Source organism: Trachurus japonicus, chromosome 2, assembly GCF_045865225.1.
Source record: "Trachurus japonicus isolate A0001 chromosome 2, Traja_1.0".
NCBI lineage: Eukaryota > Metazoa > Chordata > Actinopteri > Carangiformes > Carangidae > Trachurus > Trachurus japonicus.
Window position 1 is genome coordinate 12,115,823 of NC_140908.1, and position 21,529 is coordinate 12,137,351.

The following is a 21,529-nucleotide window of genomic DNA, read 5'->3' on the forward strand; positions in this document are numbered from 1 at the left end:
TAACATGATATTAACACAGGTCAATGGGATTTGATATGGATATGTCCAAACACGTATGTGATTGTGCATACATGGGAGATCTTTATTGGTGAAATCTATATGACAGATTTGTTATTGACATATATCACATATATGTCGTAATGGATAAATAAATGAAAAATACATATAATGGCATGCATGACATAACTATGTATAGTATATATCTATCTGTAGTTTAGATACAGACAGTAAGCTATGTTATATATATTCAACAGGTCCTCATAGCTGATTGACAACACAAATAATTTGACATTTCAGACAAAGTGCAGACTTAATTACAATAAAAATGTATTTAAAAATGTTTTACATTAACATTAATTACTAGCCCAGAGACAGGACGGCCTCTGTAAACACCAACCACTGCAGAGGCCGTAATGTGCTCACTCACTTCACTTCATTACCTCCTCAGGAGACTGGAAACAGTTTGTGGCCGAGATGGTTTCACTGCGGGGTGGGGGGGCAGCGAGAGCCTGCAGAGCTGGAACAGAGGAGGTCGGCCTCGACGCTGTGGAGTAAATATCAGGTGCTGGAGGCTTCACAGAGGAAGAGAAATACCTTTCCACTAAATAAGAGACCTGAGAGCAGCAGCAGGTGTTCAGAGCTCGTCCTCTCATTCACATCCAGCCAGCGCTCTGTGAGAACGGCTCACATCACATGTCTCACTCAAACATACTGAGGCCTTTAGTTTAAAGTTAGATTTTGGTCTTAATTAGTCATGGAAGCTGAAGAAAAAGACAGGAAATGGGAGGGAGATTAATTGAACCACAAAGCAAAAGCTCAGTTTAACTTGAATACACACAGACCTGTCAGTCTGAACCATCCTTTTTTCTGCTGTTAATTCCAGGTTTAGGTTTTCAGACTAGGTATCACACTATATTTACTCTCTGTAGCTTGAAGCCAGTTCATGTTAATCTCTCTCTAAGCAGGAAGTGCATCACATTAAAAGCCTAATCTGAACAGGTACTAAAAAGACTGTGTGGTTAAGAGGATGAATAGTAAATAAAAGGAGAAAAGGGAAGTTTTCCCACACACGGTAGCTCAGAAAAATGCTGTCAGTCTCTTCCATAGGCTGTGTGTAATATTATATCATGTTAAACATCAGATACCTGCACTAACTAATGTATCTGGATGAGGTTTTACAATATTTTTGCTCAGTGTGAGTTTGTCCTGCTCTGTTCCTCTCAGTCTTTGCCTCATCATCCACGTCACCGTCCTCTGGCGTGGCGGCTCTCTGCTGAAGCATCTTTTCAGGAGAGAAAACATTATCCCCCCCACCCCGTCCCTCCCCGCTTTGATGTTTGTGCCCTGAGAAACGACAAGGGGTGGTGTTGGGGGGTGGGTGGGTTGAGGTTTCAGTCCTGCCTCCCTGAGCGCTTCCAGATGTCGCACATCCTCTTTTTACTGTGAGAAAACCAAGGGAGGAACAAGCGAGGGGCATGTCGGCAGTTCCAATGCCCCCCTCGCCCCCCACCAAACATCTTGCGACCATATTGTTTCTGCACTCTTAAAAACCACGAGTCGTTTTTTACACGTTTGCGAGCTCGGTTTTCAAAACACCAACTTGTTCTTCCTGCAAACATGTCTCTTTCACAGCTCATACAGTGAAAGATGTTTTTTTTTTTAAACCTGAATTGGAAAATGTCTCTAATAGTCTATGTGCTATGTGAAGTAAAACTTATTTGCTGGGTGCTTTGTTTGTTTCTGATCATTTGTAGCTCATGTGGAAAGCACAAATGTTTTTCCATTAATCATAATGACCTGAAAATGATCTTTCAGCATCTGTAAACTTGGAGGGAAGGCCGGGGGGAGGACAGAGGTCAATCCACATGACCTGGAGGGCGCTTCCATCTCTGTAATTGTTCCTGAAGGTCACGTCTGAGGTGAGATGTTGTCTTTGTGAGGCCCTAGGAGCCGGTTTATCAGCAGCATATGGACACGTTGTGTTCAGGAGCAGCTATATAAAGCATGCAGTCAAAACACACTGAGGTCAGGTTACACCTCCATACTGTACATCACAATACAAGTGTGACCTCTAAACCCCCCAGTGCTGGTTTTCTCACTCTGTCAACTTTGATTACGGAACATTTCCCAAACAACATGGTGTCACTGATTCAGAGTCAGTTTAGGCTTTATGGTATTAATGCAAACTGTGTGTGTTTTTGTTAAGGTCCCAGCTCAGTTCGATGCAGCGAGGATGGAAAATAACAAGAGCTAATGTGATGGAAGTAAAACTGACGGCTTGTTGAGATAAATAATGAGACAGAAGGAGAAGAAGAGGAATCAGAAGAAGGAAGGTAAGAAGATGAACACTGCCTTCAAACACAAATTTGTCTAAAAATGAAATTTAGAATGTAGCCTACATTTACCCTAAACAAAAATAAATGTTCTTTATAATGTCGAAAATAATATTTATTCAATGACTTATGTCATAAAATTATATTCATATGGTTTTATTTTTATATTGAGCCTTGCTCTGGCGAGATTTCAACAATATGCGCACTATACTAAAACTAGTTCCGTCTAAATACTTTGTTTGGGACTTTTTGCCCCGTGTATCACTCCGCGCACCAGGTGTCCGCTGATTAGCCTTTCATCGACGCTTGTTGTGTAGCGTACTGTACTACTTGATAAAAACAAAATTTACACTGAAAATATGAAAATAAGAAGAAAAATCGTGTGGATTAAATCATGTGTGGTCGTCAGAGGAGGAAATAATCCTGGACGCTGCGCCGCTCACCGGAGGTAATCATGTTTAAACAAAGTAACGTTACCGTTATCAAAGACGGTTTATAAACCTTTGCCGTTATGAAGTAATGTGTCGCTTAGCAACAGCGCGGCTACGGAACTAGCCCCATAGTCAAGTTAATGAAGAAACATGTAAACACACAAATTAACCTGTTGCTTATGGCTGTTGAATAAATAATAGTAATGTAGAAATATAAAGCATCATGAAAGCTACTGTTTGCACAACACAGTGCTGCTATCTAGTGGCAGGTTGGAGGCAGTGACAGTCAGGAGAGAGGAGAAGTAGTTCCTACTTCATACTTCATACTAGCCTACTAGCCTACTGTATTCATTCAGCGCATTAGTCGAGGGAATAGAAAGAACTTGGGAAATACTACTGACCAACTGGGTTGAGTACAAATCTGAACCCCTTCATGGATGAACCAGACCACAGACAGTGAGTCCTGAGTGTGTTGGTGTTCACGTTGTCTTGTTTGGATTGTCTCACTTCAAAGTGAAAGTATGCGATCACATGAGTTGTCTGGTCAGTTATGCAAAGCTTCGCTAATTGCAGGAATTAGTCCGGCCCCTGAAGAGTTGAGCTCATGGACAGTAGTAAAGCTCTGGTTGTGTGTGTGTGTGTGTGTGTGTGTGTGTGTGTGTGTGTGTGTGTGAACTTTGTGAGGTCAGTTCATTCATTGGTGCAATGATTAACTATCTGACGCAGGTTAAAGAGCATCTTCCGAGCAGAGGCTTCACTCAGTGTGACTGCAGAAAGGAAACTCCACTACACAACTGTGAGTAACAGGTCTGAGTTTCTGTATTTTAATATTAGACTATACTGGGATCTGTTTTGTTTGAAGGAAGATTTATTGATTAACAGGAGGTTTAAACGTCTAAAGCTTTTGGATATGATGCCTTTCAGTTTGTTTATGCCTTTAATGTGCACATAGTTATGTAACGACAAAGTGTGTTGTGTTAAACCGCTTTGGCTGGTTTGGACTCATAGATAAACGAACTTTATTGAGGTTTGAAAGGGTTAATGAAGTGTTTCTGGTTGCACAGTTACACAGCGATGGATCCATTCATCGGTTCGACCCCGAGAGAAACTCTGGAGCGGGTTTCAGCCCTGCTGGGCTGCAGTCCGACCTCTGCAGAGGTGGCTTCATACCTGGACAAACAGGACAAGCTGAGCCACCTCAGAGAAAACTTTCTGCTGCCTAAAATAGCAGAGCTGCCTCCCTGTGAGTAGAAGACACCACGTGATTGAAGATAGACATGAATATTTAAATATTCAGTGTTTTGACAGTGTGAAAATGTGGTGGAAATCCTCCCTCCCTCCCTCTGTGATGCTCCTGTAGCCGACCTCTCCCTGGTTGACGGCAGCCAGGACTGCATCTACCTGGTGGGGAACTCTCTGGGCCTTCAGCCCAAGATGACGAGGAAATACCTCGAAGAGGAGCTGGACAAATGGGCCAAGACGTACGTACACTCCTGTGTCTCCACATGAAGCTCGAGGTGTTTTTACAGCATAGAAATAACCTGTTTTTACAGGGGGGTCCACGGCCATACAGAGGGCTCTCGACCCTGGGCCTGGGCTGAAAACAACATAGAGGAACTCATGGCTAATGTTGTTGGTAAGAGCTGCTCTTTAGTATTGTTGTTGTATCACCGATGTTCATGTTCTGCTGTGGTATTAGTGAGAACAAAGTGTTTATATGTGATTTGCTTGTTAAGGTTACTGTTCTGTGGAGTTTTGTGGAGTCCAAAGTCCAAGTCTTTTAAACAGATGTGTGATAATATCATGGTCTTGTCCTGTGGTCAATAATTTGTGTCTGACAGGAGCTAAAGCTGAAGAAGTGGCTCTGATGAACGGCCTGACAGTCAACTTACACCTTCTACTGGTGAGAACCTGTCTGCTCTTTCTATTGGAGGATATGACATAGGTATTGGTTTGTTGACTGTTTGGTCTTCCAAAGTTAAAACTGATCCAATATTTCCTTTCACACTTTATTTTGGAGTTGTATAATGTGTCATTACATAAGTTTATACTGTGTTTATTGAATTCAGATATAATTTTGAAGCATTTTAAGTCAGTCAGAGAACATATTGATGGATTACTGGTGTCCTTCAGGGTTTAGTGGTGATACTGTCTTGAAACCATTTCAGTAGTCAGACTTATTGTCCCATTGTGGGTCAGATGTTTCCCAGGGAGACCACAGATGCAATGAATCTGAATGAAACACCCAAAAATTCAATGTGGTACTTGCATTAGACCAGGGGTCGGCAACCTGTAGCATGAAAAGAGCCGTTTGGGCCCTTTCTCACCATATTAAAACCCACTCGGAGCCACAAAACTAACGCCTTTGGCTTAGATAGGCAGAGAAAACCCTGCAGCAGGGTACAGCAGCCAACCATCAATCTGAATATTAAACACAAATACATCAGTTCAGGGTCCGATATAGAAATGTATATTTTCAAAATAATATGTCTATTTCTCTCACCCGGTTAATGTGATTTCTGCCCCTGAACTTTACTGCACAGAGTAGAAGATTCACTTTGATTTTCACGATTGCGAGACGGATCGATGTTTACTTTTGATGTAGTTCATGGTGGAAAAAACCTGACGTGATGCATATTTTGATTGACAAAATATTAAATCAAGTTTTATTTTAATGTCACAATAGCACCTCAATGTCCAAAGAAATAACTAGAACAATGAAAACAAAATTAAATGGCCATTATTTATTTATTTATTTATTTTCCAAAACGAGCTCCCCCTGTCTAAACCACGGGAGCCACAGCCGAGGGATGAAAGAGCCCCTGCATGAGACAATGACTGAATTCACTACTGACAGTTGTGATGTTTTTCTGCAGCTCTCCTTCTACAAACCCACAGCATCTCGCCACAAAATCCTCCTGGAGGACAAGGCCTTTCCCTCAGACCATGTGAGCAAATAACACACACAAATAACAGCAGTTATTGTTCTGCTCTGGTTTCTACATGTCGATACTTGGAGATGATTTAGTGTGGAGCAGGATTCAGCAGTTGTGTGTCTAATATTCTCTTGTATCTGTCTTCAGTATGCTGTTGAGTCTCAGATCAGGCTGCGAGGGTTTGACCCTGAGCAGAGCATGTTGTGTCTGTCTCCCAGACCGGTGAGTCCCAACAAGCTCGTGCTGCACAGCAACAGTCACTTCACTACAGTTAAATGTCATTTAAAAAATGGGATGCTTCCTGCTCAGGGAGAAGACACTCTGAGGACAGAGGACATCCTGGACATGATTGAGAAGGAGGGCGACTCCATCGCTGTGGTGATGTTCAGTGGAGTGCAGTATTACACTGGCCAGCTGTTCAACATGGCTGCCATCACTGAGGCTGGTCACAGGAAGGTACGACTCACATGAAGGAGACACAGTAACTGACAGACTGTGGCTACAGCCCATAACCCTGCTTGTGTGTTTGTCAGGGCTGTTACGTGGGGTTCGACTGTGCCCACGCTGCAGGAAACGCAGAGTTGAAGTTACATGACTGGGGAGTGGACTTTGCCTGCTGGTGCTCCTACAAGGTCAGCTGACCTCACCTGCTCTCTGAGCGTCATACTGATACTACTCATGTTTTTCTGTTTGGTTTTTTTTCGTAATATATTTGATTGATTTCACAAAACAAACAACAAACCATACAACACAGACACCGCCAAACTGCAAAAATACAAAACAAAAATACACTAATTCACATACATGAATTGCACATCATACAACATACACAAATTTACATGGGAACTATACTGAGAAAAGGAGAAGAGAGAGAAAATAAAAGTATTCTATGACTTATTGATGAAGGCAAAATATGGTCGCCCTTTCTGCAGCAAGTCAACAAGGTCACCAGGAAGGTAATTCAGGAAAGATTGCCATCATTGCCTTGAATATTCCCCTGCACCACTGTGTGACTGATGGGGGTTTGTCTTTAATCTATTGAAACAAAACACATCTCCTCGCTCGCCAAAAGAAGAAGCTTACCCATGAATGTAATCTGTCCAGCAGGTAATGAGAGCTGCCCCTTATATTGCCCCTGTATATTCAGAAGAAATAAGATTGGCTCCAGCTTTACTGTTTTGTGAAAGATTGAGCTGAGTTCCTTAGTGATATTTTTCTGATATCTGACTATCAAGGGACACAGCCAAATACAGTGATAGTATGTCCCTACATCTTTTTTACACTTCCCACATACAGGGTTCTTACGGATCCTTAAAAAGTCTTAAAAGGCATTCAATTCAGTAATCTAAAAACAAGGCCTTAATTGGCATTAAAATGTCTAAAGTCAATTTTCCAAACGTCTTAAAAATGTTAACACTTGGTAAGTGGGATTTTATGGTTGTAATTAGTCTCAAATCTCAAAATAATTGGTAACATTCTGACATAGAGAAGTTAGTGGCGGCCGTCACTGCTAAATTTCTTACCGCCACCAGCTCCCAAATCTGTTTTTTTCCCCCCAAATCATTCATGTAGCAGTCACTTTACCTTGGACCACATAGGAAAGTGGGTAGAATTGTCCCTAACCCTATGTAATAGATGTGGTGACGTTTTTTTTTTTTTTTTTTTTGCATTTGTGTTTATTGTGAAGTCGGTCTTCAATTTCATTTCAAGTGGCATTAAAAACGTCTTAAAAAGTCTTAAATTTAAGTTGGCTTAAGCTGTAGGAACCCTGCACATAAGGGGGAGATCTGGGCATTTACTTTGTTGAGAAGGTGAGGGGTGCATTGTATACTGCTCATGTTTGGTGACTGTGACCACACGAGTGTCTCTGTCTGTGTCAGTATCTCAACTCAGGTGCTGGTGGTCTGGCTGCAGCGTTTGTCCATGAGAAACATCAGCACACCATCAGACCGGCGTGAGAACTCTGTGTTATCAACATGAGTTATCATCAGTTGGAAGGTGTCCATGCTTCTAAAACCAGTGTCTGTCTCTGTCTCTGTCCCTCAGGTTGGTGGGATGGTGGGGCCATGACCTGAAAACACGCTTCCAGATGAATAACAGTAAGGAAAACACTTGTGTTGTGTGTGTCTGTCTCGTGTTGTTAGTGATGTGTTTGCTGCCATCTAGTGTTACATCTCTGGTACTTGCGTCTTCCTTCAGTGTTGGAGCTGCAGCCCGGTGTGAGCGGCTTCAGACTGTCCAACCAGCCCGTCCTGCTGGTCTGCCCCCTGCAGGCCAGCTTAGAGGTACTGCAGTCTGGTTGTTCACCTTGACATTTCTTTCTTTCTTTCTTTCTTTCTTTTTTTCTCTTTCTTTTTATTTATTCCAACCAAAGCAATTTCACAATTTGACAATATCATCACAACATTTCTTCCATTGGTTGGAAGGGAGCAGGGAGAAGATACATCTTATATTGCCTGCCCCTCATTCAATATCCAATTTTCCAAGTAATCTGTCACTGAGCAACATTCTTGCTATAAAACATACAAAACAAAGGAAACAAAATGACAACAACCAACTTATCTGTTAGTCACTGAGCACACTGTAGTCTTACGATAATGTAAACAAGACAATAATGAAAACAAAAAACAGCATTATAAGAATCATTGGCTACATTTATCATAATTTCTGATTGCTATTTCCTTAAGCATTTTCTTGGCTTGGAATACATTAGTACAAGTCTTCAATTCATTACTTTGAGAGTTCCATAGTTTGACTCCAAACTCCAGCAAACGGATGTTTAAAATGAAACTTCCTCCTTTCTTCTTCATCCTCTGATCTAAGAACAAACAATTGTTGTATACTTTCTGGCAATATTCTATTTTTTGCTTTATACATCACACCCATTTCTATGGGTTCTAAATCAGTAGTAAGTAATGATGAATGAATTGTTCTGGCAGGTCTTCAACCTGACCAGCATGCAGGCGTTACGCAGGAAGTCCCTCCTGCTGACCGGTTACCTAGAGTACCTGATCCAGCATTACTACGCCGAGGACCCCACCCAGCCCCACAAGCCCCACGTCCACGTCATCACGCCCTCCGACCCCCAGCAGAGAGGCTGCCAGCTGTCGCTCTCCTTCTCTGTCCCCATCAGGACGGTGTTCCAGGAGCTGGAGAAGAGGGGCGTCGCTGTGAGTAGAGACACCATGTGGACTGTGGAGTGGTATTATTTTTAGTTTGATGTTTATTTAACAGGGACGATACATACAACATTGCCACAAAGAATGAAAAATGCGATGCATACAAGGCGTCTAGCTTCAGCTAATTTGCAGTCTTTGTCCCTGGTCAGGCTAAAGAAGGATAAAAGATACTGAATACAATAAGTGCAATAATACAAATACAGTGAATAGGTATCATGAATAAATAAACACAGCTACAAAATTTAGATTAAGAAATTGCACAAATTAAATACATTAAAGATTAGTAAAATGCTGTATTGACAGTGACTTGAAGAAGTTAATGTTCACATTTCTGCTGCTGCTTAAGCCAATGTTTAGCTCTAGCACTACAACATCTTTAATTCTGTTTGGGATTTGATTTCTGGTGGTAAAGAACTCCATAGGTGTGTATCTACCCAGCACTGAAAGGGATGATTGACCCAATGTTGTCCTGCATCTTCGAATTTTACAGTTTTGCTTCCTCATGCTCCTTGTCGTTGTCCCACAGTTTTCTGATTTAGTAAAAATCTGTGACATCGCTTGTGGGGCCAGTCCATTGACACACTTAAAAACAACTTTCAAAAAAGAATTTTATAAAATTAGAAAAAGATAACAATAGGAGTAGGAGTTGGTACTGTAAGTGCAGTGTGGTGACGTTGTGTTGTTGTCTCTGTGCGGCAGTGCGACATGAGGGAGCCCAGCGTGCTGCGAATCGCTCCGGTGCCGCTCTACAACACCTTCACTGATGTTCACCGGTTCATAGAAGCTCTGGGACTGGCCCTCGCCGCCGGCAACAACCAGTGAGAACTGTTAACTCATGGTGGTCTTCACGTGGTGTGTGTGTGTGTGTGTGTTCAATAAAGGTTCTGGGCTTCATTTGGTGGTGGTGTGTGTGTTGTCTGTTCACCAAGGCTGGATGGTCTGTCACCTGGACTTTGGGTACCAACAATTGTCTATTATATATACATACTGTATCTCACAAAAGTGACTACACCCCTCACATTTTTGTAAATATTTTATTAATTATTATTTTTTTTATAATACATCCATGGGTAAACACCGTAGAACTAGATGACTCACCCGCAGCTGTTTCCCAATGACAAGGCGTAGCCAGTACGGCGGCCATCTTGGGACGGGCAACTCTCTCCCTCAGAGCATTAAGCCTATGCTGCATGTTCTGCTATAATGACCGTAACTTGCTCAGTTTTTGTCCGATTTCAAAACGGTTTGATTTTTTATGAACGTTTATGCAGTTATGATGCAGCATACTTAAAATCACGGATAATTTTAATAATGTATTTTTTTTTTTGTAAAAGTAACATTATAGTGACATTATGCAAATAGTTAAAGGGACAACGAGGAGTTTCTATTCGGTTATAAAAAAGTCTCACGTTAATGTGGATGAATCTCCGCTACCCACACTTGTTAATGGGCCCATTTTCGATAAATATATCGTTCTGTCTCTATCGTTATTTTGTTATTATTAGTGGTGGCGGAAATGCTGGTCGAGCCGACCAGCGTTTCCTTCGTGGCGAGTCATGAGAATAACGCCGCCGAATCGCCGTTTATGGTCGGAACTACGGTGGTATGTGAACCTCTTTGAACCTCTAACTTTCATTATTGATGAATGAAAACATGAGTCTGTCTTGCGCCCGGTCAAAGAAATGTACGGTGTGCGCGGAGGCTCATAAATGTAGTCTGAAAACGCTTCGCTTTTCCAAAACTACTCGTTGTCCCTTTAAAGTAATAGCTACATACTGATTTATTTTTCACAGAGTTATGAATCGGTTTTTTTTAGTGCAGATGACTGGATCACCTATCTACTGCACTGTAACTGCAGCCAGAGTCAGAGACAGTTGCCCGTCCTCATATTGCCGACTGTGAGCTACGCCTGCGTAGTCAGCTCCACCCCCTTGGTAAACACACCTGAAGACCACCTGAGACGCCGTGAACGACGCTCAAACTGACCGTAAGTGAGATAAAAAACCTCCACTAGTGAAAAGAGATACGTTTGTGAAGAAGCTGTTGAAACCGCGGAGACGTGTTGACGTAGAAAGAGACGTTAGAATCTGCTCCGTGCGTCAGCGGCCACAGAGACAGCAGCTAACAGTTAGCAGCTAACAGCTAACTGTGATTTGATTAAACAAATGGAAATGTCTTTACACTGTTTGTAACGTTAAAGACAAAGAGGATGAGTTGCTGTGTGCAATGAAGACAATGTCACCATTTTCTCATCGTATAGACTAGTGGTTCTCAACCTTTTTTGGCTTGTGACCCCATTTTGAGATCACAAATTTCTGGCGACCCCATGTGATCGTGGCCATCAATCAAGATGCTCACTTTATATTTGAGAAAGTTAAAGTATAGAAAACAGTTGTTTAAGATTGTGTGTGGTTTAATCATCATTTAAAAAAAAAAAGAAGGTTAAAACAATATTATTTATCAGTCTTTTTTTTTTTAAAATCAATTAGCTACTGGACATTTCAGGGGACCCCATTTGAATTCCAGGTGACCCCACATGGGGTCCCGACCCCAAGGTTGAGAAACACTGGTATAGACCACATTACAGTTAGACTTGGTCCAGGTCAAAAACCACTGTACGTAGACTTGTCAAATCTGGCCTAGGTTATCCTAGAGGCTAAACATTCATTATGATGATCAGGTAGAGTTGGTCCGTAGTTTCCACTGTGTTGTCCAAAACAAACCCATTCAATGTAAATGAAAAAAAAAGCTTTTGACGTATGTAATGTAGCAGAATGTAAAAAATGTAATTAGAGTGTAAACAAAGATCCAAATCAGATGTAATTGATAAAATAGTTTATAGAGACATACCCAAAGTGACAGTTTTAGTAAAGTCTTCACAATGATGTTTGAGACTAGATTAAACAAAATCACATCACTGATTATGCGTAAATTCAAATTCACATAAGGAGCTGGTTCATGTAGGACAAGATGCAGGTGTATCTGTGACTACTGCCACACCATCTGGTTTACATACAAGAGTACTGTCAAATATAATAAAAATGGAGCTATTGGAAGCATTACAGAGCAGGACAAAGAGAAACACAGTGGACTTGGAAAGAGTTGAGACAGTCCAGAGGGCTAGAGAAGAGATGCTTGTAGTGTATCCTGTGATGGAGGCAGTATGAAACAGGAGGAGCTCCTGTGCTGTGGTTGTGTTGTCTGCTTGGCTGAAGAAAAGCTTGACTGACAACATCACATGTCTACTGTGAGGCCTCTTATGAAAATTGTCCCTCTGTCTTGTTTTCTTTGTTGTAGGAAGACGTGCAGGACAGCCTGAAGACTTGAACATGCTGACGAGTTCCTGAGTGACACATGTGAGGTGAGACACAACACAGTTGACTCGTCAGGTCACAGCTGACAGATCGTCTCACTTTAACATTCAGCAGCAGATCACTGTTTACTAGTGGTGGTAGCATAGGGTCTGTGGTGCCACCTGGTGGTGAAGAGGGTAAACTGCATGATGACGGGAAGAATTTTTTTTATCAGGATAGTACAAATGACAGTGATAGCAACAATAACATGTGCTTCATCTGAATGAATGTCGAGTATAATTCATCTTGGTGAAAGTTAGTAACTGGGTTTTCTTTTCTTTTTTTCCACCAGTCAGAAGAAGTGGTGGTTGGGTGGACTGCAATCAGCTGACCAAGCATCATCATGGAACAACAGGTAGGCTATGGAGCTACCAGGTTAGCTGTGTGCCGTAGCATTGCGGTGTTAGAGATGGCTTCACAGCATAGACAGTGAGCGTAGGAGTGTGTTTAGCTGGTTGGGGGGTTCAGTGTTTTTGGCAGGTCTGAAGATGTCATACAGTGTACAGGTAGATGTTTGTGTTAATGCTCAATGTGAGGAAGTTTTGGATGTTTGGATGTGACCGTTTTATGCTTTGACCAGCAGATGGCGCCAAACCACCATCTGGAGCCAGGAGTGACCACCTCAATGTTTCTGGAGAAAACACAATGTAAGTGTGATTTGTAGCTGAACAAACAACTTTACATTGTTTAACCTTGATCCCATCCCTGGTTTGTGCCATGTGCTTCACTGGGTAAGTCGGCCATCTTGTAGACCAGGCCATGTGGCTGCAGGTGTTTGTTCCAACCAAGCAGCAGAACACCAGATTGACTCAGTCAAAAGTGCTCTTGGTTGAAACAAACACCTGCAGCCACATGGCCTGGTCTACAAGATGGCCGACTTACCCAGTGAAGCACATGGCACAAACCAGAGATCGATCTCACGCATTTCCACACGATTAACGTTGTTGAGTCTTCAATGTCTTCTTTGAACCAGGTGGTGAAGTTCTTCTGGACTCAAGGTGGACAGCAGCTCCTGAAAGAGAGAACATGGACAAGCAGTGTTAGACAGGACTACCTGCAACTCATGCTGAATGTGTCCTTTGTCTTTCAGATTGAACAAGATGCAGGTAACTGTGTGACTATGTGTCTTGTGGAAGTAAATAAAGATTGCTGTGTGTATTCAACAGTATGCTTTGAGTGTTTCTTACCAAGTAGAGGTGGCAGTAGTAGAAGCACATGGTAGCCAGTCAGCTCAGGGTTGAAAACCTGCAAAAGAGACAAAGATAGAGTGAAACAAACACTATCAAATGAATAAAAACCTTAAGTAAAAGATGTAAGATGCCTGGTCTTTGAGCATAGTCGCTGTCGCTTCCGCTCCAGTGCAGAATGACTATTTGTAGGACACTGCTCCTCTGGTTGCTGCAGTTGATCGTCAGGACGGGAGTGAAGACACCTGTGCTCGGCCAATGGAGAAGCAGCTCCGCCTTCCTGGAGGACGTCATCTCTTCAGCTCAACATTCAATCTGTGTTCTAACTATAGCCTAATCTTTATTTTGGCCACCTGTGTGGATGATGTCCTCAAGCAATAAGGCAAAGATGCAATAGACAGACACAAGTTGTGGTAGAAAAAAATACAAATACAAAAATTGAATATACAATCACAAACACATGTATTGTTGACCATATATGGCTACACATCAATGAAAAACAAACTACCCTTGTGTGTGTTCAGCTAGAAACACTTGCCTAACAACAACAATTCACAGGGCCTAAGACTTCATAATATCACACATACCTGTATCAAACTATAGAGTCAAACAGCATAGATCAGCATCATGCTGATCTATGCTGTTTGACTCTATAGCTACTGGTTTCACCTTCCATTGTTGGGGTCCCCTTTAGAGTTATGTGACACTTGGGGAACAACAGTCAGGTGAAACCCTGTGAACGACGATCGTTGAGTCGTTTAATCTCCTGGGTACAGATGAAAGGGCAGCGTTGTAAATGCCATTGTTGGGGTTGAAATCTACAATCTAATCAAATCAATCATTTCTCATTAGACACTGATCTAAAAAGTCTAGAAATTATGACCAGAAGAGATGGTGAAGATCTTCTGGAGCCTGTTTACTTTTTATTAACGCATTTATTTGTATTTTTATATAAATAAATGGTAATTATTTACTCTTTGTATATTTATACTTTTATATATTGCTCTTCCCCTGGCACAACAGCATTGTTATGTACACAAGTGTTAATAAAGTAAAAAAAACAAACCACACACACACACAACCCATCAGGACAGCCCTAGCTACAAATACCAATCGCCAATTACAAGAAAGGGTGTTTAATTCTTCTGTCTTTCATTGTGTTACTAAGATAGGCTCTATCTCTAGATCTCTAGCTGGAAAAGGAGTCAAACTAGCTGTAGAGTCAAACAGCATAGATCAGCGTCATGCAGTATAGATCAGCATCATAGCTAGTTTGTTCTCATGATGCTAGAAAAGGTTGAGGGGTCTGTCGGTCCCTGAACACCAGGATCCTCTCACGATCATCACTCCCAGTCTTTTTTTTTTTTTTTGCATCACCTGCTTGTGGTCCAATGGATATGCACCCTGCCTGTCAACGCAGTGGTCGCTGGTTCACGACCACGCACAGTTTTCATCATCATCATCATCATCATCCTGCTCCAAAACAATCTGATCAACAAAGACCAACCAAACATGTCAATGAAGGAGACCGTCACAATTATTCTCTTACTCATCTTCATGAGAAAACTCCATCTCTTCAGCTCAACATTCAAACACTCTGCAGTACAAAGTCCACATGTTGACACTTGGAGCTGCTGGTGGTCTGGTGGCGCAGTGGAACATCTCATGTTAATGGCCGTGGAGGTCGTGGGTTCGAGTCTATGTGCTGCTTTTGGTTTGTATATGGTGCTGTGCCACAGTACAAGTCAGTACACAAGTTCCAACACATCTCATCTCAGATCTAGTGCTGGTGTAGTGGATCTGTTACTGTCTTTGGACTCGAGATTGTTGGTTCGAGTCCTGGTGTTGGCTTCTTGGTTTCCTCCTTAAGTTTCTTTGACGATGTCAGATACACTATGACCAACATCTCTGTCACACCGATTAATGGTTGAGTGGGTTGCGCTGCTGCTTTGGGTGCAGCAGATCACGGGTTCGATCCCCAGGGGAGACAGTGACAGTTTTCTCTTTAAGTTTCTTTGTAGCTGCTCTGACGATGTCAAATACACTATGACCAGTAGATTGTCTCGGGCTCGGTGGTCGAGTGTGTTGCGTTACCGCTTTGGGTAGCGAAGATCACGGGTTCGAGCCCAAGTGGGAGCGGTCCCCTCCCCCCCCCACCACGACGGTGGGTCACAAGAAGGCCGGACAAGGGCGTTACCGACAGACCTGACCCGACTGGACCCGACCGGTCCTGACCCGACCCAACTGGACCCGACTGGTCCCAACCCGACTTATGTGTCGTTCGTCTCGTTTGTCGTTGTGTTGTTCGTCCGTCTGAATGAATGCGTGAATGAATGTGGGTATATAGGTCATAAATAGGAACTAAAAGTAGAAAATAAAAGCAGAAAAATAAAATAGAGAATAAAAGTAACTAAAAGTAGTGTAGGTAAATAAAAAAAAACTAAAGTAAGAACTATTATTAAGTATTATTGTATTTTTAAGTAATAAAGTAAATAAAATCCCACTTATTTACTCACTTCTCATGCATCTCTTCAACCGGCCTTCTTCCTCTCTCACTGTCCCCCCCGGGGATCGAACCCATGGTCTGCTGTGCCCCAAGCGGCCGCGCAACCCACTGTACCATTAATCGGTGTGACAGAGACATTGGTCATAGTGTATTTGACATCGTCAAAGCAGCTACAAAGAAACTTAAGGAGGAAACCAAGAAGCCAACACCAGGACTCGAACCAGTGATCTCTTGAGTCCAAAGCCAGGAGGAGATCCACTACACCAGCGGTGGATCTGAGACCAGACGTGTTACTGACTCGTACTGAAGCAGATTGAATGTTGAGCTGAAGAGATGACGTCCTCCAGGAAGGCGGAGCTGCTTCTCCATTGGCCGAGCACAGGTGTCTTCACTCCCGTCCTGACGATCAACTGCAGCAACCAGAGGAGCAGTGTCCTACAAATAGTCATTCTGCACTGGCGCGTCAGCGGAAGCGACTTTGCTCAAAGACCAGGCATCTTACACTTCAGGTTTTTATTCATTTGATGTGTTTGTTTCACTCTATCTTTGTCTCTTTTGCAGGTTTTCAACCCTGAGCTGACTGGCTACCATGTGCTTCTACTACTGCCACCTCCACTTGGTAAGAAACACCAATCCACACAGCAATCTTTTACTTACTTTCCACAAGACACATAGTCACACAGTTACCTCCATCTTGTTCAGTCTGAAAGACAAAGGACACATTCAGCATGAGTTGCAGGTAGTCCTGTCTAACACTGCTTGTCCATGTTCTCTCTTTCAGGAGCTGCTGTCCACTTGAGTCCAGAAGAACTTCACCACCTGGTTCAAAGAAGACATTGAAGACTCAACAATGTTAAATTGTGTGGAAATGCTTGTCAGCCTAGATCCATCTCTGGTTTGTGCCATGTGCTTCACTGGGTAAGTCGGCCATCTTGTAGACCAGGCCATGTGGCTGCAGGTGTTTGTTTCAACCAAGAGCACTTTTGACTGAGTCAAGTCTGGTGTACTGCTGCTTGGTTGGAACGAAGACCTGCAGCCACATGGCCTGGTCCACAAGCATCAGGGAATGCGACTTTGCTCAAAGACCAGGCATCTTACATCTTTTACTTCAGGTTTTTATTCATTTGATAGTGTTTGTTTCACTCTATCTTTGTCTCTTTTGCAGGTTTTCAACCCTGAGCTGACTGGCTACCATGTGCTTCTACTACTGCCACCTCTACTTGGTAAGAAACACTCAAGCATACACAAATCTTTACTTACTTCCCCATGCACAGTCACACAGTTACCTCCATCCTGTTCAGTCTGAAAGACAAAGGACACATTCAACATGAGTTGCAGGCGGAAGCGTCAGGGTATGCGACTTTGCTCAAAGACCAGGCATCTTACATCTTTTACTAATGTTTTTATTCATTTGATAGTGTTTGTTTCACTCTATCTTTGTCTCTTTTGCAGGTTTTCAACCCTGAGCTGACTGGCTACCATGTGCTTCTACTACTGCCACCTCTACTTGGTAAGAAACACTCACGGCATACTGTTGAATATACACAGCAATCTTTTACTTACTTCCACAAGACACATAGTTGCAGGTAGTCCTGTCTAACACTGCTTGTCCATGTTCTCTCTTTCAGGAGCTGCTGTCACCTTGAGTCCAGAAGAACTTCGCCACCTGGTTCAAAGAAGACATTGAAGACTCAACAATGTTAATCGTGTGGACATGCTTGTCAGCCTAGATCCATCTCTGGTTTGTGCCATGTGCTTCACTGGGTAAGTCGGCCATCTTGTAGACCAGGCCATGTGGCTGCAGGTGTTTGTTTCAACCAAGAGCACTTTTGACCGAGTCATGTCTGGTGTACTGCTGCTTGGTTGGAACAAACACCTGCAGCCACATGGCCTGGTCTACAAGCATCAGGGAATGCGACTTTGCTCAAAGACCAGGCATCTTACATCTTTTTACTAAGGTTTTTACTCATCTTTGTCTCTTTTGCAGGTTTTCAACCCTGAGCTGACTGGCTACCTTGTGCTTCTACTACTGCCACCTCTACTTGGTAAGAAACACTCAAAGCATACACAAATCTTTACTTCCCCAGTCACACAGTTACCTCCATCCTGTTCAGTCTGAAAGACAAAGGACACATTCAACATGAGTTGCAGGCGGAAGCGTCAGAGTATGCGACTTTGCTCGAAGACCAGGCATCTTACATCTTTTACTAAGGTTTTTATTCATTTGATAGTGTTTGTTTCACTCATCTTTGTCTCTTTTGCAGGTTTTCAACCCTGAGCTGACTGGCTACCATGTGCTTCTACTGCCACCTCCACTTGGTAAGAAACACTCACGGCATACTGTTGAATATACACAGCAATCTTTTACTTACTTCCACAAGACACATTGTCTTTCAGTCTGAAAGACAAAGGACACATTCAGCATGAGTTGCAGGTAGTCCTGTCTAACACTGCTTGTCCATGTTCTCTCTTTCAGGAGCTGCTGTCCACTTGAGTCCAGAAGAACTTCACCACCTAGAAGACATTGAAGACTCAACAATGTTAATTGTGTGGAAATGCTTGAGATCCATCTCTGGTTTGTGCCATGTGCTTCACTGGGTAAGTCGGCCATCTTGTAGACCAGGCCATGTGGCTGCAGGTGTTTGTTTCAACCAACAGCACTTTTGACTCAGTCAATCTGGTGTACTGCTGCTTGGTTGGAACAAACACCTGCAGCCACATGGCCTGGTCTACAAGATGGCCGACTTACCCAGTGAAGCACATGGCACAAACCAGAGATGGGATCAAGGTTAAACAATGTAAAGTTGTAAATGAAAGTACAAAATAAAAACCTAATAAAAATTTAAGTTTTGTATCTTTCATATATTTAAAACCTTCTTTGTGATTAATGTAGCTTGTTTTTCTGTGGTTCACCTCATTAGTGTGTATATAGGTGGGGTTCACCTCATTAGTATAGGTTTGTATGGCCTTTGTAACTGTACGTACTAAAGCTGTGGTCAACAATACATGTTTTAAAGTTTTGTATCTTACAATTTATTGCATCTTGCTTATTGTTATACTGTCAGACTCATTTACTCAAGATGGCTCTAATTTGACACTCCAACGAGGTGACGTCCTCCGGAGGGCCATGGAGCACAGATCATACTTCGGTTACTTATTTTCATTTACAAACAACTTTACATTGTTTAACCTTGATCCCATCCCTGGTTTGTGCCATGTGCTTCACTGGGTGAGTCGGCCATCTTGTAGACCAGGCCATGTGGCTGCAGGTGTTTGTTCCAACCAAGCAGCAGTACACCAGACTTGACTCAGTCAAAGTGCTCTTGGTTGAAACAAACACCTGCAGCCACATGGTCTGGTCTACAAGATGGCCGACTTGCCCAGTGAAGCACATGGCACAAACCAGGGATGGGATCAAGGTTAAACAATGTAAAGTTGTTTGTAAATGAAAATAAGTACAAAATAAAAACCAAACCTGAAGTAAAGACGTAAGATCTGTGCTCCATGGCCCTCCTGGAGGACGTCAAATTGGAGACATCTTGAGTAAATGAGTCTGTGACAGTCAAATACATAAACAATAAAACAAGCAATAAGGCAAAGATGCAATAAATTGTTTATATACATTGTTTAAAGAAATAAAGGGAACACTTAAACACATCTTAGATCTCAATTAATGAAATATTGCAGTTTAAAATCGTTATTCAATATATAGTAGAGTGTGTTGAGAACAAAATAACATAAAAATGATCAATGTAAATCAAAATTATCATCCCAGGTTGATTTCACACGGGTGTGATATACTTGGAGTTACAATGTGTTTAAGTGTTCCCTTTATTTTTTTGAACAGTGTATATAAAAGATACAAAACTTTAAATTTAAAACACATGTATTGTTGACCATAGCTTTAGTATGTACAGTTACAATCAGGTCATATACAAACCTATGTATACACTAATGAGGTGAACCCCAGAAAAACAAACTAGCATTAATGACAAATAAAGAAATGCTCTTACTGCTGTGCAGACAGTCAGTCAGCTCCTCCTGCTTCATCTTCAGTGTGATGTTCACAAACACCTCTGACTCTCCACCTGGGACAACACATACACAAAAACATTTAGTCACACTCATCTTGACATTTAGAAATATTTGAGCTGCAACACTTCAGCTACAAATCACACTTACATTGTGTTTTCTCCAGAAACATTGAGGTGGTCACTCCTGGCTCCAGATGGTGGTTTGGCGCCATCTGCTGGTCAAAGCAGAGAATTACACCAGGTTAGTTTTAAATCACAGAAAACCAGTTTACATTGAAAACATGAATAAAGTTGACAAACACTTTCTTATCATAATTTGCACACAGACACTATGCGGATAAAAAACAAATATTAAAGATTGTAGGTTGGAGAAAAAAAATTGCAGCAAATATTGTGTTAAAAATAAAGAGTTTTACATAAAGTGGCTGTAGTTTTTACTTTTTACTACAATGTAAAACAACAACAACACACAATCTAGTTCTGGTAGATAACTAGAGTGGTCACCCATTCTGTGGCCAGTGGCCACTCCAAAACAAAAAGCACAAAGCAACCAATCCAGCCTGTCTGCATGAACACACTAACATACATCTCCACATATAATACAGTTAGAGCACAAAGTCTGGTCTGGTCCTCACCTCTCCTCGTTCAGACTCAATAAAAACCACATCAGATAACACAGTTTGTAACTAAATAAAGCCACACGCGCTGTCACCATATACTCCAAAGGAAATTAAGTAAAGAAAACACAGAGAGAAGTGAGGTCTATGTATGAGAGTGGAAAAGTAAAAAATAAAGACACCTAACAAACACTTAAACAACACATTGTAACTCCAAGTATATCACACCTGTTTGAAATCAACCTGGGATGATAATTTTGATTTACATTGACAATTTTTATGTTGTTTTGTTCTCAACACACTCTACTATATATTGAATAACGATTTTAAACTGCAATATTTCATTAATTGAGATCTTAGATGTGTTGTTTAAGTGTTCCCTTTATTTTTTGGAGCAGTGTATTACAGTACATGTAGAAATATTATATATAGACCTTTTCAGAGAGTATAAACAAAGACAGGTGTGGCTCATTAGAAAACGCTCTGGTACACTAAATGGAATGGAGCCTTAATTAGTATCCTTGGTAACACCTGTATTTGTTTATACTCTCTGAAAAGGTCTATATAACCTTTCTGACATTAAAACACTGAGGCAACTTTATAAGACACGACAACATGTTTCACTAACACATCCAGCTAGTGATTTTATTTTACGCTCGACACCGATTCGAGCAAAATGAACCGGAAGTGTCGGCGGGCTAGCTCTGGCTGCAGCTTCAGCGGTGCTTCATCACTTTCGGGGCAACAACTGTGTCAAAGTGGTTCAGTGCTTCAGAAAGCTTCGGTTTCACCACCACTAAGTTACATCCAGCTCTTTACAACACTCTAGTTCACACATTTACATTGGTCATAAAGCTAAACAGACACACAGCTGAAAGCTAACACTGCTGTTGCTATGGACACGGAGCGGCTTATAACGTCTCTTTCTACGTGTTCACGTCTCTGTAGCTCCT

General features: G+C 41.9%; 1 protein-coding gene across 2 annotated transcripts; it reads left to right on the forward strand.

Annotated features, from left to right (window-relative positions):
• Positions 1–1,902: 1,902 nt before the first annotated feature.
• kynu (kynureninase) lies at positions 1,903–9,773 on the forward strand. Of its 2 annotated transcripts, XM_085801481.1 has the most exons (16): positions 1,903–1,919; positions 2,207–2,333; positions 3,491–3,560; positions 3,829–4,007; positions 4,125–4,245; positions 4,318–4,400; positions 4,606–4,667; positions 5,641–5,712; positions 5,848–5,922; positions 6,010–6,156; positions 6,234–6,332; positions 7,581–7,654; positions 7,747–7,799; positions 7,900–7,985; positions 8,640–8,870; positions 9,579–9,773. In XM_085801481.1, exons 4-16 carry the CDS (start codon positions 3,839–3,841, stop codon positions 9,699–9,701), a joined length of 1,395 nt encoding a protein of 464 aa, XP_085657607.1. In that variant the 5' UTR covers positions 1,903–1,919; positions 2,207–2,333; positions 3,491–3,560; positions 3,829–3,838; the 3' UTR covers positions 9,702–9,773. The 2 variants fall into 2 exon arrangements, with proteins under 2 accessions (XP_085657607.1, XP_085657597.1); XM_085801471.1 differs by lacking the exons at positions 1,903–1,919; positions 2,207–2,333 and adding an exon at positions 3,200–3,220.
• Positions 9,774–21,529: the final 11,756 nt, after the last annotated feature.

Bases quoted from the DNA above. Each gene is read 5' to 3' on its own strand.
- kynu (XM_085801481.1), top strand. From the start codon at position 3,839: ATGGATCCATTCATCGGTTCGACCCCGAGAGAAACTCTGGAGCGGGTT. The intron at 4,008-4,124 runs GTGAGTAGAAGA...ATGCTCCTGTAG, and splicing joins AATAGCAGAGCTGCCTCCCT to CCGACCTCTCCCTGGTTGAC. The intron at 7,986-8,639 runs GTACTGCAGTCT...TTGTTCTGGCAG, and splicing joins CCCTGCAGGCCAGCTTAGAG to GTCTTCAACCTGACCAGCAT.